Below are 25170 nucleotides of genomic sequence, written 5' to 3'. Positions count from 1 at the left end.
GTGTGATCATTATTAGTGGCAGGGGTAAGGGCCTCGCTGAGAATAAATTATCCAGTTCGAACAGTGTAAGAGGAGTTAATGGTGGGTTACCACTGCAACTGGCTTCTGTCAAATTATGAACAGGGGATAGGACATAATATCTGCGTGCATGTGAGTGTGCACTGGGCGGATGACCATTATTGCATGGCTTCACAAAAACGCAGGCTCGTACACGCTGGGAAATACTGCTGAGGACAAGGAATCAGGTCAAGTTCAGCTGATTGCTCAAGGTCATGGAAGGAGCGTTCTAACTGGGACCTCGTGCAGCCTTCAAAGCACTTCCCCAGAAGCAGCTTGTGCCTTCAACTTTTATTTCACTTTACAGCGACACTACATAAGCTATACTACATGCCCTGATCTACACCAGATGACACATGAGCACGAGTAGTAACTACAAAGTAAAATAACTTCATAACTTCCCATCCAAATAAAAAAAAAATCGTGTTGCAGCTACAACCATGATCCGAGGCTATGACATAATATCACAACCAAAGATATTTTCTCTGAATGTGCTGGTCCTATTTTTGTGACTTTTGTCTTTTCATCTCCCAGCGTTTCTGGCAATGCTGTCTGCTCAGCATGCTCTCTGTGTCCCACACAGCAATGACACCATTGGCTTCTCATTGGATTGCCAAGAAGCTGATGCTGTAGCTCTCAAAAGAGAGTCAACCTCCATCTTGGCTAAATTGGGGATGTATGCATTGGTTGAAAATACCCATTTAAATTGCATATGGTCAAAAATGACTGAATATTTCTATAATTGCTGCTGTGCTGTGAATGTTGAAATGTGAGCAGAAAACATGCTTGTATACAGAACTTTAAAGTTCACTAACTGTATTAAACTGTTTATGCTTGTGCGCTTGAATAGAATGATAAAACATTTGACCAATGCCAATGTACCATTATAAGCACACTCTCTATTTGCCTTGCAAAGCATGAGACATTCTTTATGGCCTCATAATCTGCCACTTAGAAGAGTATTGGTTTAACTGTCAGCAATTCTAGTTTCAAAAGACATACTTTAAACAAAAAGCATCACATGCAACAATCAATGTTCTAAAATACATTTAAATCATCTGTTTTTTGGAAATAGATTTTATGCACTCGGGTCAATGCATTCAAACCAGGTGCTTAAGCACCTTGGAACCCCGTGAAATGGTATATCATGGACACCTTAAGATATGCTTAAAATATGCTGAAAAAGAAAACCCCAATGATAGGCAAAGTATCAAAACCCACATCAAGTATCATTATGGAAGCAAAATAAACTGAATGAAATATTAACCAAACACAGAATGTCCAGCATTAAATAATAATACAAGAGATGAGGCCAGATGCCCATTGGATCAAGCCTTTAACATGCTTGCCAAAGTTTGAAAAATAAATTAAATGGCCTTTGGAAAATTCCTGGTGAAATCCAAGTAATTTTTATAGGACTATCCGAGAGACAGACACTGCATTTGCACTCAGCAATCCCAGCCCATTTCAGAAAGAACTACTGCCAAAACCTGGCTTTCAAAAATCCAAACTGCAGCAATTTCAGACCTGCTTCTCAGCTACCAGTTACAGCTTTCACAGAAAAAAAAAAACATAACTTAAAGTGTAAGTTCATCGGCATGTTGCCAAAGTGACAGTTATGGCTTCTCACCTCTTTGTCCCGTTCGATTTCCAGGCCGGCCTCCTGCAGGCTTGCCTCAAACTCCTCTCTTATTAAAGTCTTCTCCCTGTCAGCTGGGTCTGGAGGCTCCGGATCCACAGACACCTCCTGCACCACCTGAGAGTCCTTTGTGCCCACAGTGATGGTAAAGCTGCCATTAGAAACCACAGATAGTCTGTGGGCCAGGGATGAATGTCTCCTGTAGTGGTACACCAGTACGTAGTCCACTTTCCTCTTTCCATCAGAAAAATACAGACCAGTGTTCATGTCCTCGGGCGAGTCCGAGTCCAGTAAGTTGTTGACCACCTAAGGTCACACATAAGATAGCACTTGGTTAGCATTTTTGAAATAATTCGGTATTACACATTTATGCTACTTGAGATGCCTAGCTGAATTTATGTTTTGTAAATATGTACATACTGAGTGAAATTGTTTGTTTAGTCTACACACTTGAAATACAACTCAAGTAACAATAAAAAGTTATGGTTAAGTGGCATTAAAAAGTTGCTCTTGACATCAAAAAGTGTGCAAGTTAGAAATGACAGTTGTACTCAGCATGCAGAATACAGGCTGCCATGTTCTACAGTGTACTCACGGGTATTTTGCTCTCGCTTTGCGTCTCCTGCATGGTATTCCTCTAAAACACAGAATCAAACAGTAATGGTTATAATGAAATGCTCCTCTCATACGAAAAGCGTGCACAGTGGCCGCCTGTCTATATTCCATTTACACCGAAAAGCAGGAGCAATCCATATCTCTCTCAAGACAATTTCTCCTTCACAATACATGGAATCCATCAGGTCGCTGATTTCGGTGTTTCTCTCTTCTGAAGGCTAGGAAGAACAGAGCTCCTTGGCTCGCGCGCAAATGCTTATCGCCATGGAGATTCTTCGCTCAGGATTCGTCAGTGGCCAATTTCCAGAAGAAGAAAAAAAAGAAAAAAGAAAACACTTGTGCGGTTTAATCAAGTGGTTTATGCGAACTCTCGATTGACCTAACCTGTCTAAAGACAGTGATACACCAAAAAGTCAGATCATTTAAAAATAAGATAATTGGAAAAATCATAGAGCACAATAAATACATTATTACTGTCTGGCATAATTTAATATAAACAGCTAAAATATGTACAGTATTGTGATACTATGCCAATTGTCACCGACTTTAAATTAATGTATTGCTTATGCAGTTCCGTATCTCTGCGCTTATCTGTGCAGTTTTGGTTTGAGGGATACCCAGAGTCATCATAGTATAGCCTAAACTTAACATGCCCCCCAACACACACAGAGACACACACACACACACACACACACACAATCAGAGTGGGAGAGAGCGAGAGAGAGAAGAGAGAGAGAGAGAGAGAGAGAGAGAGAGAGAGAGAGAGAGAGAGAGAGAGAGAGGCATGCGCGCGCGCACACAAGGACCATATTAAACAATCCAATCAATAATCTTCGCCCGATATACTTACAGTCTCTGGTTGCTCCTCGTAATCCGAGTAATCGGAGGGGTCGAACAAGCCGTTGATCATGTCCAGATCATACTCGGACGCTTCTCTTGGTACACTGATGAATTTGTCGCTGTCGATCGAGGAAGACTCGCTTATGGCAGTCGAAATTTTGATTCCCTCCGGAGCACCATATGGTGGATCTGCATGTAATTCGCAAATATAAGACAACTTCTGTGGAGTATTATGCATACGACCATTTTTTGGGTATGGGGTTATGGAAATAAAAATGCTAGTATATCATGGCACTGAAGTAATTCTGCTCCGATCAGCACCATGGACAGATACTAAAAGAAAAACCATACATTTACAGATGTAGTCCCTTTATCTACCATGGCAACGAGTGCATTCCTAAAACTACCACTTTATATGGATGCTATGGTAACTGAACCAATTATTGAGCCTGTATTTTTGTGCCAAATATCATGATCATCATGCTTGAAATTTAGAAAATGTAAATAAATGCGCGGCTAAATGAAGAAAATGCATGTTAGCGTTAATATTGTTGATGTTGCTTCATACATGATTATTCCAGCCCAGATCCAGAACCCTTATCCAGATCCAGAAGTCCTGTAGTCCAGTCCTTAAATTAGATGTGAAAATCAACGAGGCCTAGGCAATGCTAAAACTTGTGGAAGTAGTAGATTTAGGAGCACACACTGGCAGGCATGTCTGATTTGTTTTACTTTTCCACTACTTGCCTAAAAATAAAGTGTATACACTCAGTGAGCACTTTATTAGGTATTTATTAGTTATTCTGCTGCTGTAGCCTATCCACTTAGAGGTTCGACGCGTTGTGTGTTCAGAGATACTCTTCTGCATACCACTGTTGTTATCTGCGTTACTGTCACCAGTCTGGCCCTTCTCCTCTGACCTCTCTGATTAACAGTGCGTTTCTGCTCGCAGAACTGCTGCTCATTGGATGTTTTCTGTTTTTCGCACCAATCGCTGCAAACTCTAGAGACTTGTGCGTGAAAATCCAAATAATCATTCCACGATCACATTTCTTCCCAATTCTGACATTTGGTGTGATTAACAGCTGAATCTCTTGGCCACGTCTGCATGCTTTTATGCATTTAGTTGCTGCCGCATGATTGGCTGATTAAATATTTAAATATTAACAAGCTGGTGTATATGTCTATCTAATAAAGTGATCACTGAATGCACGTTACATTAAAAGCCGAGAGCGTTAAAGCAATGAAGACAAATAATTTTAGCACCAACACATGATATTAACTGATACTGGTACAATTCCTGAAATAGCCCAGTTTGGCATAGCTATTATAATTCGCCAGAAGCGAATTCTTATTCACATAGCCATCGTCCATCAAGTTATTAATAACGTTGTGAGTCTGTCTCAGCGGATACTATAAGCCTATTATTGAATCAGTAAACAATCCAAGCACATTACGAGTAGTGTGTTGTGGGGAATTAAACTTACATGTATGTAATCTGTCAACAATCTTACACATTTTCACACAAAAACATAATTTTATTCATTAAATATAATGGGATAATTAATGCGTTAACAATACATTTCCAAAACACGAGTAGCAGCGTCGTTGCGCCTGCGTCCAGTTACCCAACTCGCACACCTGTTACATTCTATGCTAGCACTCAATTGGCTCCTCAGATTCACACCACAAAATCACAGCATAAACGGTTCCAGGGCAGGTTAACCAACTTACCCGTGCCCGGGGGCGGCCTATTCACCATATTGGCGATGAGAAGGGGCAACAAACGCGATGGGCGAGCAGAGGCGCTGGCAGGAGGACTTAAGGGGAATTGAGAGAATGCACAGTCTACTCCGGGCTCTGGACAGGCTTAATTTGCGCGCGGCAGTTGCAGCTAAATCCATGACTGCAAGGGCTTATTATCAGGCCAGAAGTGGACTAGTTGCCTGGGCCGTATGTTTAGGTTTAGCCGCGATGCGAAGGGTCTTCTGCTCTGACCTTGCGCACTAACTCCATGACGCAAATGTGTACAGGCTAAAACATGCATATCTGCATGATTGGCCATAGCACATAAATATAATAAGAAAAAAACGAGTATATATTGTGTTGACAACAAAAAAATTACGTTAAATCCCACAGTCTGTTCATTTTAATATGTTTAAAATCTATTTGTTTTATTTGATCATTGATATTTTTTCACCCATAAGCCAAAAAACATTTAAGAAATGTTATACTTTTTCAACAAGTGTAAAACGCATAATCAAATCATAATCCTACAGTCTTTCTATCAGCATCAACAGCTAGCCTCAAAATTAGATTTTGTTATGACTTTTACATTTCATTTCGTAGTCTTGTGACATTGTGAGAACTTATTTTCTGAGCTAAACACAAGTGAGGAGCAAATTTCCAATTATATCAGACAATGACAAATAAAATAAAATTCAGATGCAGTATTTTGAAAACTATTTGTGGTTTATTGGAATAAAACATCAAGTTCACATATATATCCGTTGAAATATTTACAGAACAAGCCATAGAAGGACATTGATCTTGTTTGCTTCCAATGTATAATATTTCACGAAAAATATCACAACGGACTGAAGCATGGAAGAAGCAAGGTAGTCAGTGATGCTCTGGAACACATTTTGTTTTACTACAGTAAAGATAATGTAATGTACAGTAAGTGTAAAGAGATTACAGTCAAATGGAGCTATGGGGTATTTTCACCAGACCCACACCCAGGACACAGGATAAGGAATTCTCCACCCTCTGTTCCCTCATGCCTCTCTCTCTCTCTCTCTCTCTCTCTCTCTCTCTCTCTCTCTCTCTCTCTCTCTCTCTCTCTCTCTCTCTCTCTCTCTCTCTCTCTCTCTCTCTCTCTCTCTCTCTCTCTCTCTCTCTCTCTCTCTCTCTCTCTCTCTCTCTCAGGCCTCGCCCTCACAGAGCTGGGACTGGCAGTCGCAGGCAGTGACGCTGAGGACCTGGTGCTGGGTCAGGGTGCCGTTGGGGCAGCGCAGGGGCACGGTCAGCGTGGATGTGCCGGTGGCAGCACAGCACACACACTGACGCTCCACCCTGTTCTTCTCCAGAGAGAACATCGCCTTACTCCGACACTTTCCCTGAAAGGAGGGGGGGGGGGGGGGTAGATAGAGAGGGGTAGAGAGAGTGAGAGAGAGAGAGGTGGAAATCGCAACATGCTACACAATGTAAAGTAGCATTAAGGACTGTTCTCTGATATCAGGGCTGTGTAACTGCAGAATGAGTGGCTGGGTCTATGAGTGGCTGGGTCTATTAGGGCTGTGTAACTGCAGAATGAGTGGCTGGGTCTATCAGGGCTGTGTAACTGCAGAATGAGTGGCTGGGTCTATCAGGGCTGTGTAACTGCAGAATGAGTGGCTGGGTCTATCAGGGCTGTGTAACTGCAGAATGAGTGGCTGGGTCTATCAGGGCTGTGTAACTGCAGAATGAGTGGCTGGGTCTATCAGGGCTGTGTAACTGCAGAATGAGTGGCTGGGTCTATCAGGGCTGTGTAACTGCAGAATGAGTGGCTGGGTCTATCAGGGCTGTGTAACTGCAGAATGAGTGGCTGGGTCTATCAGGGCTGTGTAACTGCAGAATGAGTGGCTGGGTCTATCAGGGCTGTGTAACTGCAGAATGAGTGGCTGGGTCTATCAGGGCTGTGTAACTGCAGAATGAGTGGCTGGGTCTGCTCTTTTACCTCACAGTAGTGCAGCTCCAGCGGTCGCTCGGACTGACAGTCATCCACTTTAATGTAGTTCAGGACTCCTGTGGTTTTCTTGCACTCTGGCTCCGTGCCTGTGGCCAGACCAACGTGTGTGAGACAAACCACTTCATCTACTGCATATGACTGACAGAGGCAGCTTGTTGTAGGGACGTTTCCAGTGTCTATTACATACAATATGCTTATATTTGTACACAACATGATGTTTGCAAGTGAATCCCTTCAATACAAAAGGGGCGTAGAAATGTTGAAATATGCCACACTTACACGTCTCACAGCAGCTGCTCCCGATTTGGCTGACTTTCCCCTGAAATCAAGGACGATTATACACCACAGTCTTAACTCTTCAAAAAGCCAGGCTGTGAAATCAATCATCATCGCCCTTTTCTTATTCATCAGATGTGTCCACGTCCTAGTTTAAAAATGTCCCCAAATAAAGCAGAATTGCGTATATAGAGGGGAATCCGCCCCCTCCAACGGATCAGTTCCTCAAAGGTTCAGTTTCAAGCAGCAACCACTGCACTGCACACTAATTATACGAAATGCATATATTTAATTATGTGAATCCTTCCACTCACTGCAAAATGAATTCCACCCCAAAGAATTCACTCTGTGGGCCTACATACAGCAACATGTATCTGCACACATCGGCTTCTCAAATACAATATGATCTGTACAACAAACAATGTATTGCAGTATTGGCTATGGGTCAAAAATGTGCCTGTGCACATTCTGTATAGCACTTAGGTTGACAGCGTCTTCATTGCGTAGTATTTCTATCCCCTGTGGAAGGTTGGTTTTTGGTACGTACCCCTTCCTGCAGGCAGCTGGCTCTGTTGAACGGTGGGCAGGTGGTGACGCGGGTCTCCAGGACCAGCTCTCCCTTCTGGTTGAATCTGCAGTTGTGGAGGATGCAGCCATCCTCGTGAGTCTTATTAGCCTGGGGACACAAACACAGGGAAGGGGGCGGGGGATCGGAGCCACGCGTCACTACGCCGGATTAGGGGTAGGAGATAAACAACACAATGGGAACCGCTTCATGCTTCTGATTGTGTACCGTACAAGCTATAGAGCCAACAATCTGTGCGGGAACCACAAGAACTAATAATGTGGTGTTTAAAAATCGAGGGACGGTTGAGTCTGAATAAAGTATGTTGACAACAGAATACAGTCCACAGAGTAGCACATCTCCAGCACAGCATCCGCATTCGATGCAGTCCCACACCTGGAGCCTAATGAACGAGCCGTCCGGTCTCTGGATCCTGCAGGAAACGGCAACACATCGGCCACAGCACGCGTCGGGGATGGGCTCCAGGGCGTAGCCCTGCAGGGGAATAACAGGCAAGTCACCCCTCACTGCTGTGCTGAGGGTGAGCGTAAAAAGATGAGGCTGATAACAGTGGTGATGTTCATGCGCGTGATGATGAAGATGACCGTGATGAAGACGATAATGATGACGGTAGCCCTGGGTGTGACAAGTCACCGCTTACTGCTCACTGAGGGAGAGCACAATGATGAGGGCAGTGATGACAATGGTGGTGACAATGACCGCGATGAAGAGGACGAGAATGATGATACTGAAGGCGGTGCTGTAAAGAAGGAGGAACAGGATGACGATGATCGTGACGATGGTGAAGATATTGACTGTGAGAAAGACTAAAGAAATTCACGGTACTGTACCTCTGGGCATGGAGCACAGGTGATAGTCCTGCAGGAGAGACGGTACTTCCTTACAGCCCCCCATTCCAGGGAGCACTGGCACCTTGTGCAGAGATCCACCATCACCCTCGCCCCTGCCTGCACGTGGGACACAACCATGAGCATAAGGCCTGGATCTCACAAAATGGCCGACATATTACCCGGTCGCTGCTGAAATACACAAATGACTGGGCTTATTCCATTTACACTTACTGCTACACTTACTGTCTTCATTACACAGAGGTGAAGCAAGATTAAGTAAAAGATTAAGCACTAATTAAAGACCCTGGGAATACTGAATAGGAAACAGGACTGCATGAAACTGATAGCCAAGCATTGGGCGGCCATGTTGGGTGAGAGATGAGAGATGCTGGTCCCTTTCATAGTGTGCTCTTACCCCGATGACTGTGTGGTTCATCAAACAGCCCTCCAGAGGCACTGCATCAGGACAGAAATAAACAGAGATTTCTTTAATTTTGCTGCAAGCTGCTGTGTCACTAAATAACATGACATAGCTCTGCATCCTCATTCTAAAACTTAAAATCATTTGAGTAATGGTGCAATACTGACATAAACCTCATTATCTTTTCAGTTCAAATAAAAATGATGATAGATAAAAAGTCAATAGGTGAAAATGTTTAAATAATAGCAAGAAATTAAAATGTTTCAAAAAAATTTGCTGTGACCTTTAATTTGTTGAATTTCTGCCATCGTAGACTTTCCCCCATGAAGCCTATTTACAGTACCCTCCCAGTTTGGAATAAGCCAATACATCCCTGGAAAAGTACTGAAAGGGGCACCAAGGACCAGACCAGAGAGAACAGAGTGAGAAAGAAAGAAAGAAAGAAAGAAGGCAGGCTGCCACTCACCACACTGGCAGTGGGGGCAGCAGTCGTTTGTGCTGCAGTGCAGCTCTGTGCCCAGGGGGCAGGAGGGGGCATCCAGCTGGTTGCAGGACACGTTGGAGTGTGAGATGAACACCTCGTCATTCACCTGCACACACTCGTTTATCATACACCTGTCCTGAGAGGAGCGCCACCTTTCTCCCACCTACAGAGAGAGAGAGAGAGGGAGAGAGAGAGACAGAGAGAGAGGGAGAGTGAGAGAGAGAGACACACACAAATTAACCATTACCATAAAGGAAGCCCGGCAGATCCACCCTATTTACCATTGTTATATTGTTTATATAAATCCACATGAGCGATGCGTATATCAGTTCCAGCTCCACAGTGACACATACCTGCCGTAGGCGTCCCGCACTGCTCACGTCTCCCAGCGGCCCTCCCACATACTGCTCCAGGCAGCTGGACTTCCGGCACTTTCCACAGCATTCCCCTTCTGGGCGGGAGTAACTGGAGCCCTGGGGTCAAAATATAGAGCATAGATGTGAAACTTCTAAATACCAAAATGTGTTGTTAGTCCAGGGCCATGTTTCATAAAGCAGGATTACCAAGTTACCTGGAACCTGGAAACCTTAAATGTAAAAAGAGCTGTCCAGGTTTCACTCACCCCCACCCCAGTAAACTTACCACAAGGAGTATCCAAAATAAACAAGAATAAATGCTCCTAAAAAGTTAGGAATTGTGTCGGGCTGTATTCAGATACAGGTGGGAGTGATGTTGAAATGTGAATAACATCAGAGTTACATGGCAAGCACAATTTGTCTGCTTTAACAATACCTTAAGAGACTTTCTTTTCGGAAAGCAGTTGTGTCATTAAATAATGTTGCAACTCTGCAATAATATTGTATCTTCAGGCCTGTGTCTTCTGCTGCCACCACAGTAATGACATAACCATAGGTGTTAAGCAGTGGAGATAACACCTCAAACTGTGGGGGTTTCCTCATCTTTCAGCGCTAATGAAAGAGTCTGGGAGGGTGGTGGAGATACAGGGAAAGCAGAAGGGGTTCCAGAAACCCAAAGTGGCCGTGGGCATCTTACCATGGGGCAGATCTCGTTGCAGACCTTGTCCACACACTGGACGAGGTGCAGCCCTGTGATCCGGTCCTGTTGGCCTGTGCAGGTGCACGTCTTGCATGACTCCTCCCACTGATTGCCCATCTGGTACACCACACCTGAGACCACACACACCTGGGGGGGCAGCCACAGAACAGCAGCTAAATTTTGAGTGGAGATTTACCATACAAAACACAGTTTAGACTTAATCTGTATCTGTGAAACTGGCAATCATATCACAGTTTTTTATGAAAATGAACACAAATGAAATGAATGCATGTTTAAGGCATAATAATAGAAATTTGGGGAGGAGTGTTTTTTATTGTTTACTGGTTTCTTAATGAAGCCAAAGGAAAAAGACCTTTAGGACTGGTTTCAAGGACAAAGATTAAGCTTTGTCCTGGACGAAATTTGAGTCTCCTATGAGTCTTCAACTGAAAAAGAAAGTCTGGGACTGGCTTTAGTATGTCTCTGTGAAAGAGGCCCATTGTCTTTTAGCACATGCTAAACTAATAAGACAACCAATAATCAGCTCAAAAGAAATACAACAACCAATCATTGGTCATGTTATTCTTTTCGAATGTCCTAAAGGCCTTAGTAAAACCGAAGTGTATGTGCTATATAAGGCGATGTGCGTGACAGCCATGCCTCCAACCTTGTCCGGGACGCAGGTGACCTCTGTGCAGTTGCAGTCGTTGGTGACGGAGGAGGTGATGTACCCGGGCGGGCAGGTGCGGGTGGAGTTCTGGCAATCGCAGACACATTCGTGAGCTCCACAGCACTGCGTCTTTTTCACAGTCAGCCGGCGGTGAGGGGGGCAGGCGGGCGGGGCCAGCAGGAGGCAGGACTCCCTCTTACAGACTGAGGGGAGGGGTGGGGGGCGGGAGTGAGAACAGGGACACAGAGAGAGGCGAGTCAGGACCAGGACATACTGTACGGAGAGAGAGGAGCACAATGGCAGAACACACGCCGTAATACAGTGCATTCATACACAAGGGCTTCAGCCAGTTTCAAATCCTGTGGAAATCCTCTGTGTTTGCCACGTCTGTGGTTCCATCTCATATATCCTAGTCAAATCACAGTTGTTGAGGGCTGAGAACTGCCGGTTTTCCACCCTCCCTTTAACTGGAAGTCAGGTGTGAAGACAGTCTGGCCATCAGTAGCTCTAATTGTTCAGTTAATTACAGGGGAGGAAGGACTGGATTTTGATTCGAAGGTCGGATTTTATGATCCCCGTTATAGTGTCGATTTTTAACGTGGCTCCAGATTGGTAGACAATAAAAATCAGTTTAATTGAACAGACTTGAATGTTAGCTGGGGAATATACACACAGACAGTTGTGGTCTAGCTGTTTTCAGGACACCAGGCTCACCGCATTCATGGACGGGCCGGCACTGTCCCGGGTTGCTCAGGACAACCGAGAGCCCGTCCTCACAGTGAGGGATGTTAGGGAGGTCACAGGTCACCAGGTCACACACTGCAGGGCACAGGTTCAAATGATATATCACTTCACCCATTGGTAAGAAAGTTATACATGGCATGCACTTTGAATTGCATTCGGTTGTATGAATATTACATTACATTACATTATTGGCATTTGGCAGACGCTCTTATCCAGAGCGACGTACAACAAAGTGCATACCCATAACCAGGGATAAGTTCGCTGAAAGACCCTAGAGGTAAGTACAATTTCAACTCCAAGCAGGAGGCAAATATGTGCTATACAAATAAACTTGATTTGACTTGACTTCATTTGGGCTTAGTGACTGATGTGAAATCATACCACACTGAACAGAGGAACCCAGGAAACCCAGGAAACCCAGGAAACCCAGGAAACCCAGGAAACCCAGAGAATAGCAGACACACAGTATGGAAGCTATTTTTGTTTAAAGGATTTCACTTCTTCAATGCGGAAATAAAAAGTGAATTCATCAAGGTACACAGTAAGAAGAGGCTATTGAAATACTGATCTGAGGCCAGTGGGTTTGACTCTGGGGACGTACCGCACTCATACTCAGGACAGCACAGGGACTCCCTCCTCTCCCTCAGGACCTCACAGGGGCCACACTTAGGGACTGTGGACAGAAATGAGCCAAAACAGTGAGGAGCACTGCACCAAAACAGCGCCCCGCATCAGAGAAATTAATTTCACTGTGTTCAATATCAGATATCAGGTCAATGTCAGATTTCAGGATCAATGTCCTAAACACTGAGAACACTGACACTGAACACTGATTCTCCCAGCTTTGCTCATTGCACATCGTACGTAAGTAAGAGGCAAGTCCTTACCCTTGTTGTCGGTACAGGGCCGGGCAGTGCAGTTGATGTGCTGGTTGTCTAGACACATGCAGATCTGACAGGGCATGTCCTGTGGCACCCATGTCTCCAGGTACTAAACAGAAGGGAAACAGACAAAGCAACATTACAAACAATGCCGCTAATGCTACTGCCCCTACCACCAGTTTTACTCAAATATTCCTGTCACTGATTCCTAGAGGGAAAAATGGGTCATAAGTGGTGCTTGCTGTTACAGCACTGAAAGCAGTGAGGTGCCTGAATGTGGCCAGCACGATGGCTAATGCTGCCTGACAGCTCCATGGAGGGGCAGATAATACAGCAGAGCAGAGTCAATCACTGAGGGAGAATTTCAGTCAGAAAGCACTGCATTCCCAACTGCACTGACCCGACTCCTCTGGCCAACTGGGCACCTGCGGTCTGCGGGCAGGAGGGACTGCTGCAGCATGCATTTTAGAGAATTAAGAGAAGGAGAGGCAGAGCCAGGATGAGCCAACTGCTGTGAGCGGTGACCTGAAAAATCTATATTTTTAGTGAATGAGTGAGAAAAGTTTAAATGAAGTCAAATGATAAAAAAACGTGTTTTAGTGTTGCCACAACATCTTGAGTAAATCCTCTCTGTACCTGTAATACCAGTACTATCCATAAGATGGAGCCAGACTGCTAAAAAACCCCTGATTTCTGTTCCCTTCATTATCCAGCTCTATTTATATCTCACAGGGTACGGGGCTTCTTTAAACGCGTTAAACGCTTAAACGTGTGATGAATCGTAGCCATTTTCTCTCTCATACGAAGTGCCGCTCAGCCCGCTGTTCCCAGGTCAGTAGCAGTACTTCACGTCTCACGCACCTGGAAGGCCCTGCCTTGCTGATCCAGGCACTGGGAGCAGGCGTCCGGGCTCACGCAGACGCCCCCGTGCAGCACGCTCCCGGGGGGGCAGAAGCAGCCCTCCGTGGGCGTGTCCATGCACCGGGGGCCGTCGCCGGGCGCGCCGTCGCCGGGGGTGACATCATCGCCGGGGGAAAATCTGCGGCGGCCGCTCCTGCCGCATTCCTCCACGCAGCCCGTGCGGCAGCTATCGAACACCATGGAGCTGGGGCACGGCATGGCTGCGAGGGGGAGACACAGACGTTTCCACACATTACTACACATTTTTGAATATTCAACAACACTATTAGTATAAATGCGACTGATATACATTGATACAAATACACTGCAACATAAAACACTGATATACATACTTGTGATATACACCGACACACAAACATTGCTACACATTTCTGAATATTCAACAACACTATAAGTATAAATACTACTGATATACATTCATACATAAACATGTCCACAAATACACTGCAACATAAAACACTGATATACATACTTGTGATATACACCGACACACAAACATTTCTGCATTACGCTGCATTATTAACACACAGACACTGCTGCACAACTGTCCTATAATGTAAACATATCAACAGAAAGGGAAATACAGAAAACTATACTCAAGCATTGGCATGCCCTGTTCACTGGTATAAGCTCACTTCTATAATAATAATAATAATACTAAGAAGAAGAATAAGAAGAGGAAGAATCAACAGCATCATCAGTAAGTTCTTCAGTGGGTGTTACTGGGACAAAGCACTCGCTCAGCTGTGCTCTCAGCACTTACGGCAGAAGTCTTCGCTCCTCCAGTTGACGCAGACCCCCTGTAGTCGGCACAGGCGGCTGTAGGAGGACACCAGGTCGCAGACCTCCCCCATCTTGCAGCCGTTCTGGCGGCACAGGGTGAAGAACGCGTCCGGGGGCACGGCCGCGTGGCAGGGGGCGAAGACGGGCGAGTGGAGGATCTGGCACCAGTCGGTGACGGGGTTTTCACACACCGCCGAAATCCTGGGCTTGCACAGGGTGCCGTCCGGCGCGGGCAGGGACCACGCCTGGATGAAGGTGTCACTGTCCATGGTCACCGAGCCACTCGGCAGGACCAGGTCATTCAGCTCGTCCTGGTCACAGTAACCTACGGCAGGACCAGGAGACATTATCGTTTCGTACGTTAATTGGACATTTTGGGCCAGTTTCACATACACAAATTAAGCTTAGTCCTGGACTGAATAGAGTTTTGTATGGAGAATCTCCATTCAAAATTGAATTTGGTCGAGGGCTAGGCTTAATCAGTCTGCAAAACTGGAAGTTTGTGTCTATTCATGACAGCCCCGGTCTACGGGCACAGGATGAATGCTACTTTACATGACATCACAATATTTTAGCAAATGCTTTTATCCGAAGTCGCTGACAAAATGAAGAGCAGAAGTGCATTCAGAATAGGTTAATAAGGTCATATTTGCATATCTGCAGGTCAAGTCCACATGGCACAATACATAAAGGTCATGTAGAATAAATGAGTGTCTTGGTCCTGCGAAGATGTACCGCAGAGTCCAGAGGTCTTGTTGTTGACCATGGTGGGGCTCAGTTGGATGGTGAACTCGTTGCTCTGAGGAGTGAAGGCCACGAGGTAGCCCAGCTCCTCCACCTTCAGCTGGTGCATCACAGCCCCGTACTGGGTCACCTCTACCCCACGGGTCCTGAAAGGAGCCGAGTTCTTAATCCCATCGATGGTCACCTGGACCGGACGGCAACAGAAGCACGTCCTCAGCATTGGGCACGCTCATGTAGGACACAGTGAAGTCTTCCATCTTGAACAGAGAAAAGAGGCCTACCGTCATGTCGTCCTTCAGCATCACCGACACCTCCCCGACCTTCACCTCCATGGCCTTCATGCAGATCTGAGTGGGGGAGCTCTCGCAGGGCCCGTTGTGGAGAAACACCTCCACGCCCCCGGCCCCCTCCGCCCGCAGGAGGCTGTACGTGCAGAACCCGTCCAGCTTCAGCGTCAGCCCGTCGAACCCCACGATGTGATTGGTTGAGCTGCCCATGCACATACCTGCGTGAGGAGAAATCATGAGGAAGAGCCACTGCTACGTATTCACCAACATGTGGGTCATAGGGAAACAGGGGAGTTTGGCCTTTCCACATTATTCACACAACCAAGGCAAAAATAGCTTTATGCAGAGAGAAAATCATACCACCAAAGCTTGCAGCAATGCCAACAGCATTTGCGTTGTATGTAAATGATGTCTCTGCCGGTGTCATGGCGATGCAGCGCATTTGAATGGGATTTGAATGTACTCACAGGGACAGGCCCAGCGGCAGCCACAGGGCTCGGGCACCTTGACGCTGCGCAGGTTGTTCTTGCAGGCGGGACGCTCCATGTGCTCACAGTTGACCCGGTGGCTCTGTATGGTCATCGCCCCGTTGGGGTGACACAGCAGGCTGTGGCACTGGTCTGACAGGACCCAGGTCTCCCCAGGCTGGGGCACAAGGAGAGGCACACGCCTGCGTTACTGCCCCGGCCCAAGTTCAGGCTGTGTCCCCACACCATACACTCACCCAGCACTTTATTGCACCGTTCTTTTTTTGTTTTTTTCTTTGCAAACTCTAGAGACTAGTGTGTGTGTGTGAAATCAGTGAGACCAGCAGTTTCTGAGATACTCAAAGCACCAACAATCATTCCACAGTCAAGGTCACTTAGATCAAATTTTTTCCCCCATTCTGATGGTTGATGTGAGCATTAACTGAAGCTCCTGACCCATATGTACATGATTTATTTAGCTGCTGCCTCATAATTGGCTGATTAGATAATCGCATGAATAAGTCAATGTAATAAAGTAAAATTGTTCCTAATAAAACACTTGTACGGTCTAGAGAAGAGATAATCACATCCCACCCTCAAATCCAAATCCAGCCCTGGTTTTCTTTTCTCCCAGTCCATTAACTGATCTGTTGTACTGATTTGCCAGATTGCCTTCACACCTGACTCCCAGGCAAAGGAAGGGTGGAAAACCAGCAGTTCTCACACCGAGTTGCTGATCCCTGGTCTACAGTTTATACAAGGTTAGTCAATCCTGGATCTACAGAGCCACAGTCTGCTAGCTCTTGTTTTCTCCTTAAAATCAGCAACCAGTTTAGGCCAAGAAACCTGGTGAGGTGAATTAAATATATGCACAGCTTCTGTTAATGACGTAACGTTAATTAGCAAATGCTACAGCCTATAAATATCAGGATTGCCAACCCATAAGTTGATACATCTACGCTGGCTTTAAACCAACCTTCCTCTGATTTCCGTCGTCGTCCACACACACTCCAGGGAGAGCGGCTAGATCAAACAGAAACAAAGGCATGTAATGTATTCATCTTCTATGAATATTGTTCTGCACCATTGCTGAGGTAATCATTTGCATATGAACAGTCTTGCCTGCTTTACCCAAAACATTCCCACTTTGCCCACATCTTCACCTGACTCCCACACACATTTAGTCAAAACTCTGAAACTCCCCCTATATATATATATATATATATATATATATATATATATATATGAAATCCCCCAGACTGGTCCCCCGTTTGTGAACATTGTACTGTCTCTCACCCCTGCAAAGTTTGTCGATGAAGGAGTGCCCCAGAGTCATCATGGCCAGCAGGTCCTCTATGATATTCATGTGAATGACGTTGGCCTGCATCCCATGTCCAGCCAGTACATTCAGCTGGGCTGCATCATAACGGGAGCCAATGCCAATGGGGAAGACTGACACGCCTGCAGGCGGGAAAGCACAATGCACCACGGGTAACCAGACAATCAAAGGTAAGAGGTACCGTGGGTACCGTGGGGATTAATTTTTCAGTATATGTTATGCAAAACATTACTTCATTTTATTTTCAGGCAAAATAAATATAACAAATGCAAAGTTGGACAGCCTGTAGCCTTTTCGACAACACATACACTGTGAATACATTGCATTCATATGGATTATCATGGTCACTAGACTGTTATATCATCATACAAACCAGCAGTCACAGCTTCCTTGACTGCCTCTTCCACTGAGTCTGTGGACCTGTCTGTCACCAGCATCACAATGACCTTAGCCACGCCTGGACGCCCCCCACTGACTGAAGAGATGGTAGTCTGCACAGCAAACCGCAGTGCAGAACCTGGGCAAAACAAACACACACATAGTGTCAGATACATGCTGCTATAGTATGGGACTACAGGTTTACAGCATGCTACGCATTTCGTTTTACAGGTCCCATTCATCTCCCAGTGTGGTGGGTGCAGCGACGTATGTATACAGGTGCAGTTTTACGCACAGTATGATGGGTACGGTCTGAGGTCAGGTGTGAGCTTTTACCCAGGGTGGAAGATGTCGTCCACCTCTTTTTAATGGAGTCCACAAGGCTGACAAGGTTCTCCCTCTTCTGTTCTTCCCTCCAGGAAACATCTACTGTGTTCCTCTCCCCGTACTGGATAACCGACACCTGAATGCCCTTTGAACCTGGTGGAGGACGACACAAGCAGCACATTTATTTACTGTGTGGCATGTGAAGCCGGTGCAGGGTACACAGCTGCACACTGACAATCGTTCCCATTGTTGTGTCACAGCTGCCCACATACCAATGTCCGCGCTGTTGATGAACGCTTTGACAAAGGCCTTCATGTCTTCAAACTGGCTCGGTCCTAGCCCAGAGCTCTCCTTCAGCAGGAAAATAACATCCATAGGCTTCTCGCAGGGAACTGTTTGTGAGAGAAGGCGTGCCATTATTGCATGATATTTTAATAATTTCATGTTATTAAGGATGGTCCGTTTTTCCATTTGCCTCTGCCTACTAAATTAAACATTTTATTTAAGTTTGTGTGAAGCATTATGAACTACAAATCAGAAGAGTCATCCAGAAGTGTGAAAGTGATTCAGAAAAATGATATTTTGATGAAAATGAGGTACAGCTAACAGTACTTAAAGTGTTCAGTCAAGTGGCAGAGAATAGAAGTTGCCTCAGTGCTTCTTGTAAAGATTTCTATACAGAGGAAGAAAAACAATATATCACTCAGATTTTGTTTGACTTTCTCCAGAAATTACCTGAAGGGGGCAGTGTAGTCATGGGGGGTAGCAAAGGAGGTAGAGTTGGGCTCAGGGGTCTGACACTGGAGGTGGTGAACCTGGTGATGTTAACCACCCGTTTAATTACAGAGCGTAGATCATCGTAGCTGTCCACAATGATGGGCCTCTCCGGGAAGCTGAGGGGCTCCAGGTCCACTTCCTTGATTTTTTGGCCCACCCCGATGGGGTAGATGATGGTGTTGGTGGACTCGGCCGGCCTCTGGACTGTGTCCGTGGGCGGGTTGCTGGTCACCATGAACACCAGCTGGGGCTTCTGACCCTGGGGGTTCTGGATATCGGTGGAACGGGTCTGCGACACGGTGCGCACAGCCTGGCCCGTGTTGGTGGCCTGGCCTCCCCGCCAGCGGATTTGACGGATCTTCTCCAGCAGCACGTTCCGCTGCAGGGCCTCCCTCTGGGTGAACTCCAACGTTACGGTGTAGGAGTATTGGATGATGGTGATGCGGATGTGCTCCTCGGTCACCATCAGCTCCGACACCGCTTCCTCCAGGAACTTCCTGGTCTTGTTGAAGTCCACCTCCCCAACTTTGTTTGAGCCCTCCACGATGAAGGTGACCTCTTTGATGGCCCATGGGGAGGAAGTGGTGGGAGAGAGGGGGCCGGCAGTGGTGGGGACGGGGGGTCTCAGGATCTGCTGCGTGGGGGTGACGTGCACGCTTGGCCTGGGTGTGGTGGTCGCTCGTGTGGTGGGAACGGGTTTAGGCGCGGGGACCTCAGGCTCCAGGCCCAGGGTGCACAGGTAATCGATGACCTCCACCGCCCGGTCGTCTAGCTCCTCAACGCTGCTGAGGATGTACTCCCGGCTGTTGGGGTTGGCCTTGGTGATTTCGCTGATCTGGGCTATGCTGGCGTCGGGTCCCAGGGCGATGGTGATGGTGGTGATGTCCTTCTTCTTCAGCAGGCGCTGGGTCATCTTCATGGACCTTGGGTTGGCGCTGGCGGTGAGGATGATGGCCACCCGACCCGCATGCACTCTCTTGTCCTTGTCGTAGATGAAGACGGACAGGTACTTGATGGCCTCGTCCATGAAGGCCAGGTCGCCCCCGCTGTACTTCATCTCCCGCACCATCCGCTTGAAGATCCACTTCTGCACCTGCATCTCGTAGCTCTTCACCCCGGAGTGGTAGAGCAGCATGGTGGCCCGGGTGTGGGCGGAGCCCATGCGGAAGCGCTGCACCACGCCCAGGATGAACTGCTTCACCTTTTCAAAGTCGTCCTCGGTCAGTGCCGAGGAACCGTCCACCAGGAACGCCAGGTCCATGGCGCGGTCGCAGGCGTCCGCCGGCACCGGGGTGGAGAAGGGCATCACGGTGGGGGTGGTGAAGTAAGTGGTGGGGGCCAGGGTGGTGCTGACTTCAGTGGGACACTTCTCGCAAGTCAGTTTGTTGTCCTCGCAGTGACTGGAGGGGAAAGAAGCCGTTATTACCCGAGTCAAAATGATTTCCCCTTTCTTTTTTCATTTCTTTCTGCTTGGAATGGCCAGTAATAATTTGAATGTCTGTCCCATTATTGCGTTATTGAACAGAGGAGTCACTCTTGAACAATCAGACAGGGACAATCCTACCAACTGAAAAAATGCATTGCTCTACTGCACTGTTGCACCAGTAAGGCATGCTTGATGTTTTTAACATCATTAATATTTTAACTCTCTCATACTAGGTAAAAAAAAGACCCCTTCCCCCACTCCCTCACCAGATCTGGCAGAGCTCTGGGACATTGTGGTTGAGGATGATTTTCTTTCCGTGAGAAATGCGCTGGCCTTTGTGCTCACACACCTGACACTGTTCTGGGTTTACACACTGCATGGCCACTTCATCCAGAACCTTCCCTGTGGGACAGGGGTAGGAGGGAGAGGATGGGGGGGGGGGGGGGGGCACATAGTCATACACAAAGATATTCTATTCCAAGATATTGGAATCAGCAGTGTCAAGCATAAAATTTATTCGATTACTCGATTATATTAAATAAGAAGTACATCATCTCTCCATAAAGGAACTCCTTTGGAGCATCAGTTACACTGTACAGTACGGTACTTATGCGAAAAGGACCTTGAAAAAGGGAGGTGTTTATTGGGGACAGACCTGCCGGGCAGTAGGCATGGCACCCCTCCACACACTCCTGTGAGCACTGCAGGGGCTCCGGGTGCTGGCAGGTGATTGGACAGGCGCTGGCGCAGGCGTTGTATCTCCACTCACACTCGAACTCCGGCTCGGCCTTATTCATGTCCTGGCAGCTCAGCGCTGCAGACCACAACGCGCATTCACACGGGGGAACGCGTGCTCTTTGACTTCCTCCTCTTCACAGCTCCTCACGGTCACATACCATGCAGTATAAATACCATCTATAACAATGTTGGAGCTACATGCACTGTGCACTGGTCGCGAATTATCCACGTTTAAGGTCCAGGCACTTAAGGACCTAGGTGGGCACGACTACACTGGTGTGCATTATAAAAAGAGAGGAAAAATCGATCAGAGCTTAAGTCTTCAGTCGTGTCCTTGAACAGGATTTCAGTAGAAAAAAACAAAATGTTGTTATTTCAGACCAGTTAAGTGTCAGTCTAATAAAAGCAGAAGGTTACACAGTGCCTGTAGCTTATTATGTACCAGTTTGCGGTACATGGGAGGCTTTCTAAAGCATATAAACACACATCACCTTATTATGTACACAGAAAGATCTCTAGAGGATGATGACACAGGCTGTTGAGTTTTAGTATAGCGTGAATTGTGGGCATTGAGCGGTAATAGAAAGGGTCGATAGACTCACGGCACAGGTCGTTGGATCTCCAGTGCACCACTACGCCCCTCTGGGCACATTCGTGGGCGTAGGCGGCGATGGCTTCGCAGAAGCAGACACAGTCTCCCACAGATGGGCAGGAGCAGGTGTCATAGGTACAGATCTCCCAGTAGGGTTCTGGGTTCACCTGTCAACGGACGGGAGTCAAATCCGTATATTCCTACCGATTACTTCATGACTTTGGCATCCCATCACAGAGACGGGTCACAGATGACTTGGCAGATGATTTATTGGGTTTCTCTTACCACGCTGTTGCACTCCCTGAAGATGGCGCTGGTGAGAATGCGACAGGACTGCTCCACTGTCACCAGCTTCAAGGTGTTGTCGCTGCACTGGGAGGGCACCTGGGCAATGTTTTTGGGGGTTTTAGTCCATAAAGGGATAAAACACAAAACGAGGAGGGATGCTCTCTGAATAATTCCCTTAGAAAATCTTACTCTAAAACATTACATCACAATCCCTTAGCAGCCACTCTTCTCCACACAGTGGAGATGAGTGTTGGTCTCAGGAATACAATATATTGATTTTGAAAGCAGATAGTGATGGCTGTGTTTAAAACTGCAAATTAAATTCAATATTCTTAAACCCCATTTGTCCTACGCTGTGAATCAATCTTGATGTCTTGTCTTGATGTAAGTTACCCGGAGCTTCCTGCACCATCAAAGACAGGCACCTCACCTGCACTGCATCTGCACAGCTTGGGTTCACCTTCCAGGAGTTCCCAAAATCTGCAGAGTCCACCTCCAGCTGGTTGTTGCTGCTCAGAAGGTCATTGTTCTGAATTCCATCAAAGTTCCCACACAGACCACAGACCTTCTCCTGCAGGGACACACATAGCATAGAACATGGGAATGGCATGTGTGCAATTGTCTGAGCTTATGTAAGTGAAGTGTGCATGTAGCTACTTATGTGAGTTTTGAATATGAAGTCTGCACTGTATATGGGAAAGCACATCAATATTGCATTGCATGTGCATGTGTCATGTTGCTTGTGTACTTGTGTGTGTAAGTGTGGACGTGGATATTCGTGTGTGTGTGTGTGTGTGTGTGTGTGCATGTGTGTGTGCATGAGTATGTGTGTGTGTATGTGTGTATATGTGTATGTGCATGAGTGTGTGTGTGTATGCATGTGTGTATGTGTGTGTGCATGAGTATGTGTATGTGCATGAGTATGTGTGTGTGTATGTGTGTATATGTGTATGTGCATGAGTGTGTGTGTGTGCATGAGTATGTGTGTGTGTATATGTGTGTGTGCATGAGTGTGTGTGTATGCATGTGTGTATGTGTGTGTGTGCATTTGCGTGTGTGCATGAGTATGTGTGTATGTTTGTGTGCATGTGTGTGTATATGTATATGTGCATGCGTATGTGTGTGTATGCATCTGTGTGTATGTGTGTGTATGCATGAGTATGTGTGTCTATGTGTGTGTGTGTGTGTGTGTGTGTGCATGAGTATGTGTGTATGCATGTGTGTGTTTGTATGTGTGCATGAGTATGTGTGTGTATGCATGTGTGTATATGTGTATGTGCGCATGAGTATGTGTGTATGTGTGTATGCATGTGTGTGTGCATGAGTATGTGTGTGTGTATGCATGTGTGTGTGTGTGCATGAGTACCCTGTAGCGGCCCTTGATCTGCACTACAAGCCGTGTCCCCTTGTCCCAGGTGAGGACAATGTCCTGGCCCAGCAGCAGAATGTAGTAGAGGCCCGAACGCACGATCTCCACCTCCGTCTCCTGAAGTACGGGCTTCTTCATCTTCACCTGCAGAGACACACACACAGGGCACACAGCGCGCACAGTCACACTGCGTCTCAGCATGAGGGGAACACAGGAAACAGGAAGCACACAGCCCCGCGTTAACCGAAAACAATGTGTGAATGTGGTGGGCCCCACCTCTCCCTGCTCCATGACAATAAGTCCTCCCTGGTACAGCACAGTCACACTCTTAGCACACCTGTGACCCACCAGCCCACATGCTGTGTTCTCCACCAACACCCGAAATGTCCCTTTGTCACCATTGCAATAATCCTGAGAGAGAGAGACAGAGAGATAGAGCATATTTAATGTTTGATATGTGTGCTCTTAGGTATATACTGTATATGTATGCACATGATTATACAATTGTTTTCCTCCTATCAACCTTCAATATGTAATTGTTGTTATTTATTTTTATGAATGTTTTTATGAATATAATTGTTGCTCAAGCATGCCAATAAATCTCCATTTGAATTGAATTGAGAGGGGAAGAATGAGGGAGATAGAGTGAGAAAGAGAGCAGATGGAAGTCGGTACAGCTTACATAAAGACATAAAGGCATGAGAGCAGATGGTACTATTCGTAAAAAACATATATTTGCTGATGCCTTTGGGGACTCCTGATAGTGTTTTTTTTTTCCTTTGTTTATATAAAACTTTTTTGATTAGTCTTTTTTTTTCAGATTTGTACATTTTTGCATGGTTGGGTTTCTATGTCAGGCCCTGACAGCAGTTAAACGAAGGGAGTTGTTAAAATTCAAACTCGAAAACGGATAGGGATAACTCACCTGCACCAGGACATACTGACAGAGGCCAGGGAAGGAGTATTTGAGGCCATCGAAGGTGATGTAGTGTGAATCCCCGATGGTCTTGCAGGACCCATCACACACTCTCTTGCTGCACTGCCACTTGCGGCTTCGACACACACTGCCAAGCAGTCAGAAATCCATATACGTTTTTATAACGGTTTTTACTTTCTCTCCCAGTTTGCAATGCCCAAACTCATTTGGAGGCAGGTCACACGGCTGCAACATCGACTATCAATTTGTTAGAGTGCAGACTAGCATGTGCTGTAGCCTGAGGTGATCCACTGAACCGTATGCCAGTTTTTCAGCCAGACATTTCACTCAGGAAGCAAACAAGAGCAATAGAGAACAGTTTACAGCAACTCTGTCAGACCCGAGTTAAATACAGAAACCAGTTAGAATGAAAAGTAGAAGAACTACAATCTGACTGGTTTTCTATCCTTGAAATGGAGACTAAAAGCAGCACGCAAAAGTCCAGCCAAGCTCGTTTTCCCAAAACTTGTAACATCAAACTTGTCTTCTGGCACTTGAGTATCAGACACTTGGCTCTTGATTATGATCGCAGAGAGCCCTTTGGGTGTAATGCTTACCATGTATTACAGTCCATGGTGACAGTCTGCCCGGGAGCATACGGCTTATTGTTGTGATAACAGGGACACTGAACAGGGTTAATGCATTGTCTCCTGTGACGGACCTGCCAACACAAACATCCTTAAATGAATCTTCTATCCAGGCATTACGTTCAACCTTGACGACATTTCTCATGTTAGAACACAAGATCACAAAGAGATAAGACCCCCAGAAAGGACCATATCAAAGAAAGAGAGGTTTAAAAAAAAAAAAACATCTATGTTTTATAATTACATTACATTACATTATTGGCATTTATCCAGAGCGACGTACAGTTGATTAGACTAAGCAGGAGACAATCCTCCCCTGGAGCACTGCAGGGTTAAGGGCCT

At 46.2% G+C, this 25170-nt stretch overlaps 2 protein-coding genes across 2 annotated transcripts in view; both read right to left on the bottom strand.

Moving 5' to 3' along the window:
• The window catches only part of LOC133134886 (anoctamin-2-like), a 42742-nt gene extending 40428 nt beyond the window's left edge, over positions 1–2314 (bottom strand). The window contains exons 1-2 of the mRNA XM_061251452.1: positions 2292–2314; positions 1688–2002 (exon numbers count right to left, since the gene is read on the bottom strand). Coding sequence (XP_061107436.1) covers positions 1688–1963 — 276 coding nt within the window. The 5' untranslated portion in view covers positions 1964–2002; positions 2292–2314. The remainder of the gene's footprint in view (positions 1–1687; positions 2003–2291) is intronic.
• Positions 2315–5604: 3290 nt separating this feature from the next.
• vwf (von Willebrand factor) overlaps positions 5605–25170 on the bottom strand; it is a 36894-nt gene continuing 17328 nt past the window's right edge. The window contains exons 19-52 of the mRNA XM_061252612.1: positions 24799–24902; positions 24191–24329; positions 23542–23676; positions 23263–23409; positions 22327–22467; positions 21894–21992; positions 21619–21775; positions 20934–21092; positions 20545–20680; positions 18811–20252; positions 18348–18467; positions 18085–18228; positions 17744–17887; positions 17328–17492; positions 17008–17054; positions 16032–16209; positions 15559–15782; positions 15269–15461; positions 14514–14858; positions 13691–13950; positions 12836–12938; positions 12550–12621; positions 11919–12023; positions 11202–11407; positions 10532–10681; positions 9832–9951; positions 9461–9641; positions 8989–9029; positions 8574–8690; positions 8119–8217; positions 7705–7833; positions 7161–7200; positions 6870–6967; positions 5605–6270 (exon numbers count right to left, since the gene is read on the bottom strand). Of these exons, the coding sequence (XP_061108596.1) occupies positions 6076–6270; positions 6870–6967; positions 7161–7200; positions 7705–7833; positions 8119–8217; positions 8574–8690; positions 8989–9029; positions 9461–9641; positions 9832–9951; positions 10532–10681; positions 11202–11407; positions 11919–12023; positions 12550–12621; positions 12836–12938; positions 13691–13950; positions 14514–14858; positions 15269–15461; positions 15559–15782; positions 16032–16209; positions 17008–17054; positions 17328–17492; positions 17744–17887; positions 18085–18228; positions 18348–18467; positions 18811–20252; positions 20545–20680; positions 20934–21092; positions 21619–21775; positions 21894–21992; positions 22327–22467; positions 23263–23409; positions 23542–23676; positions 24191–24329; positions 24799–24902 (6135 nt within the window). The 3' untranslated portion in view covers positions 5605–6075. The remainder of the gene's footprint in view (positions 6271–6869; positions 6968–7160; positions 7201–7704; positions 7834–8118; positions 8218–8573; positions 8691–8988; positions 9030–9460; positions 9642–9831; positions 9952–10531; positions 10682–11201; positions 11408–11918; positions 12024–12549; positions 12622–12835; positions 12939–13690; positions 13951–14513; positions 14859–15268; positions 15462–15558; positions 15783–16031; positions 16210–17007; positions 17055–17327; positions 17493–17743; positions 17888–18084; positions 18229–18347; positions 18468–18810; positions 20253–20544; positions 20681–20933; positions 21093–21618; positions 21776–21893; positions 21993–22326; positions 22468–23262; positions 23410–23541; positions 23677–24190; positions 24330–24798; positions 24903–25170) is intronic.

The sequence above is a fragment of the Conger conger genome, chromosome 8, assembly GCF_963514075.1.
Source record: "Conger conger chromosome 8, fConCon1.1, whole genome shotgun sequence".
NCBI lineage: Eukaryota > Metazoa > Chordata > Actinopteri > Anguilliformes > Congridae > Conger > Conger conger.
Note: the sequence above shows the minus strand (reverse complement) of the source record. Positions and strands in the feature narration are given on the sequence as shown.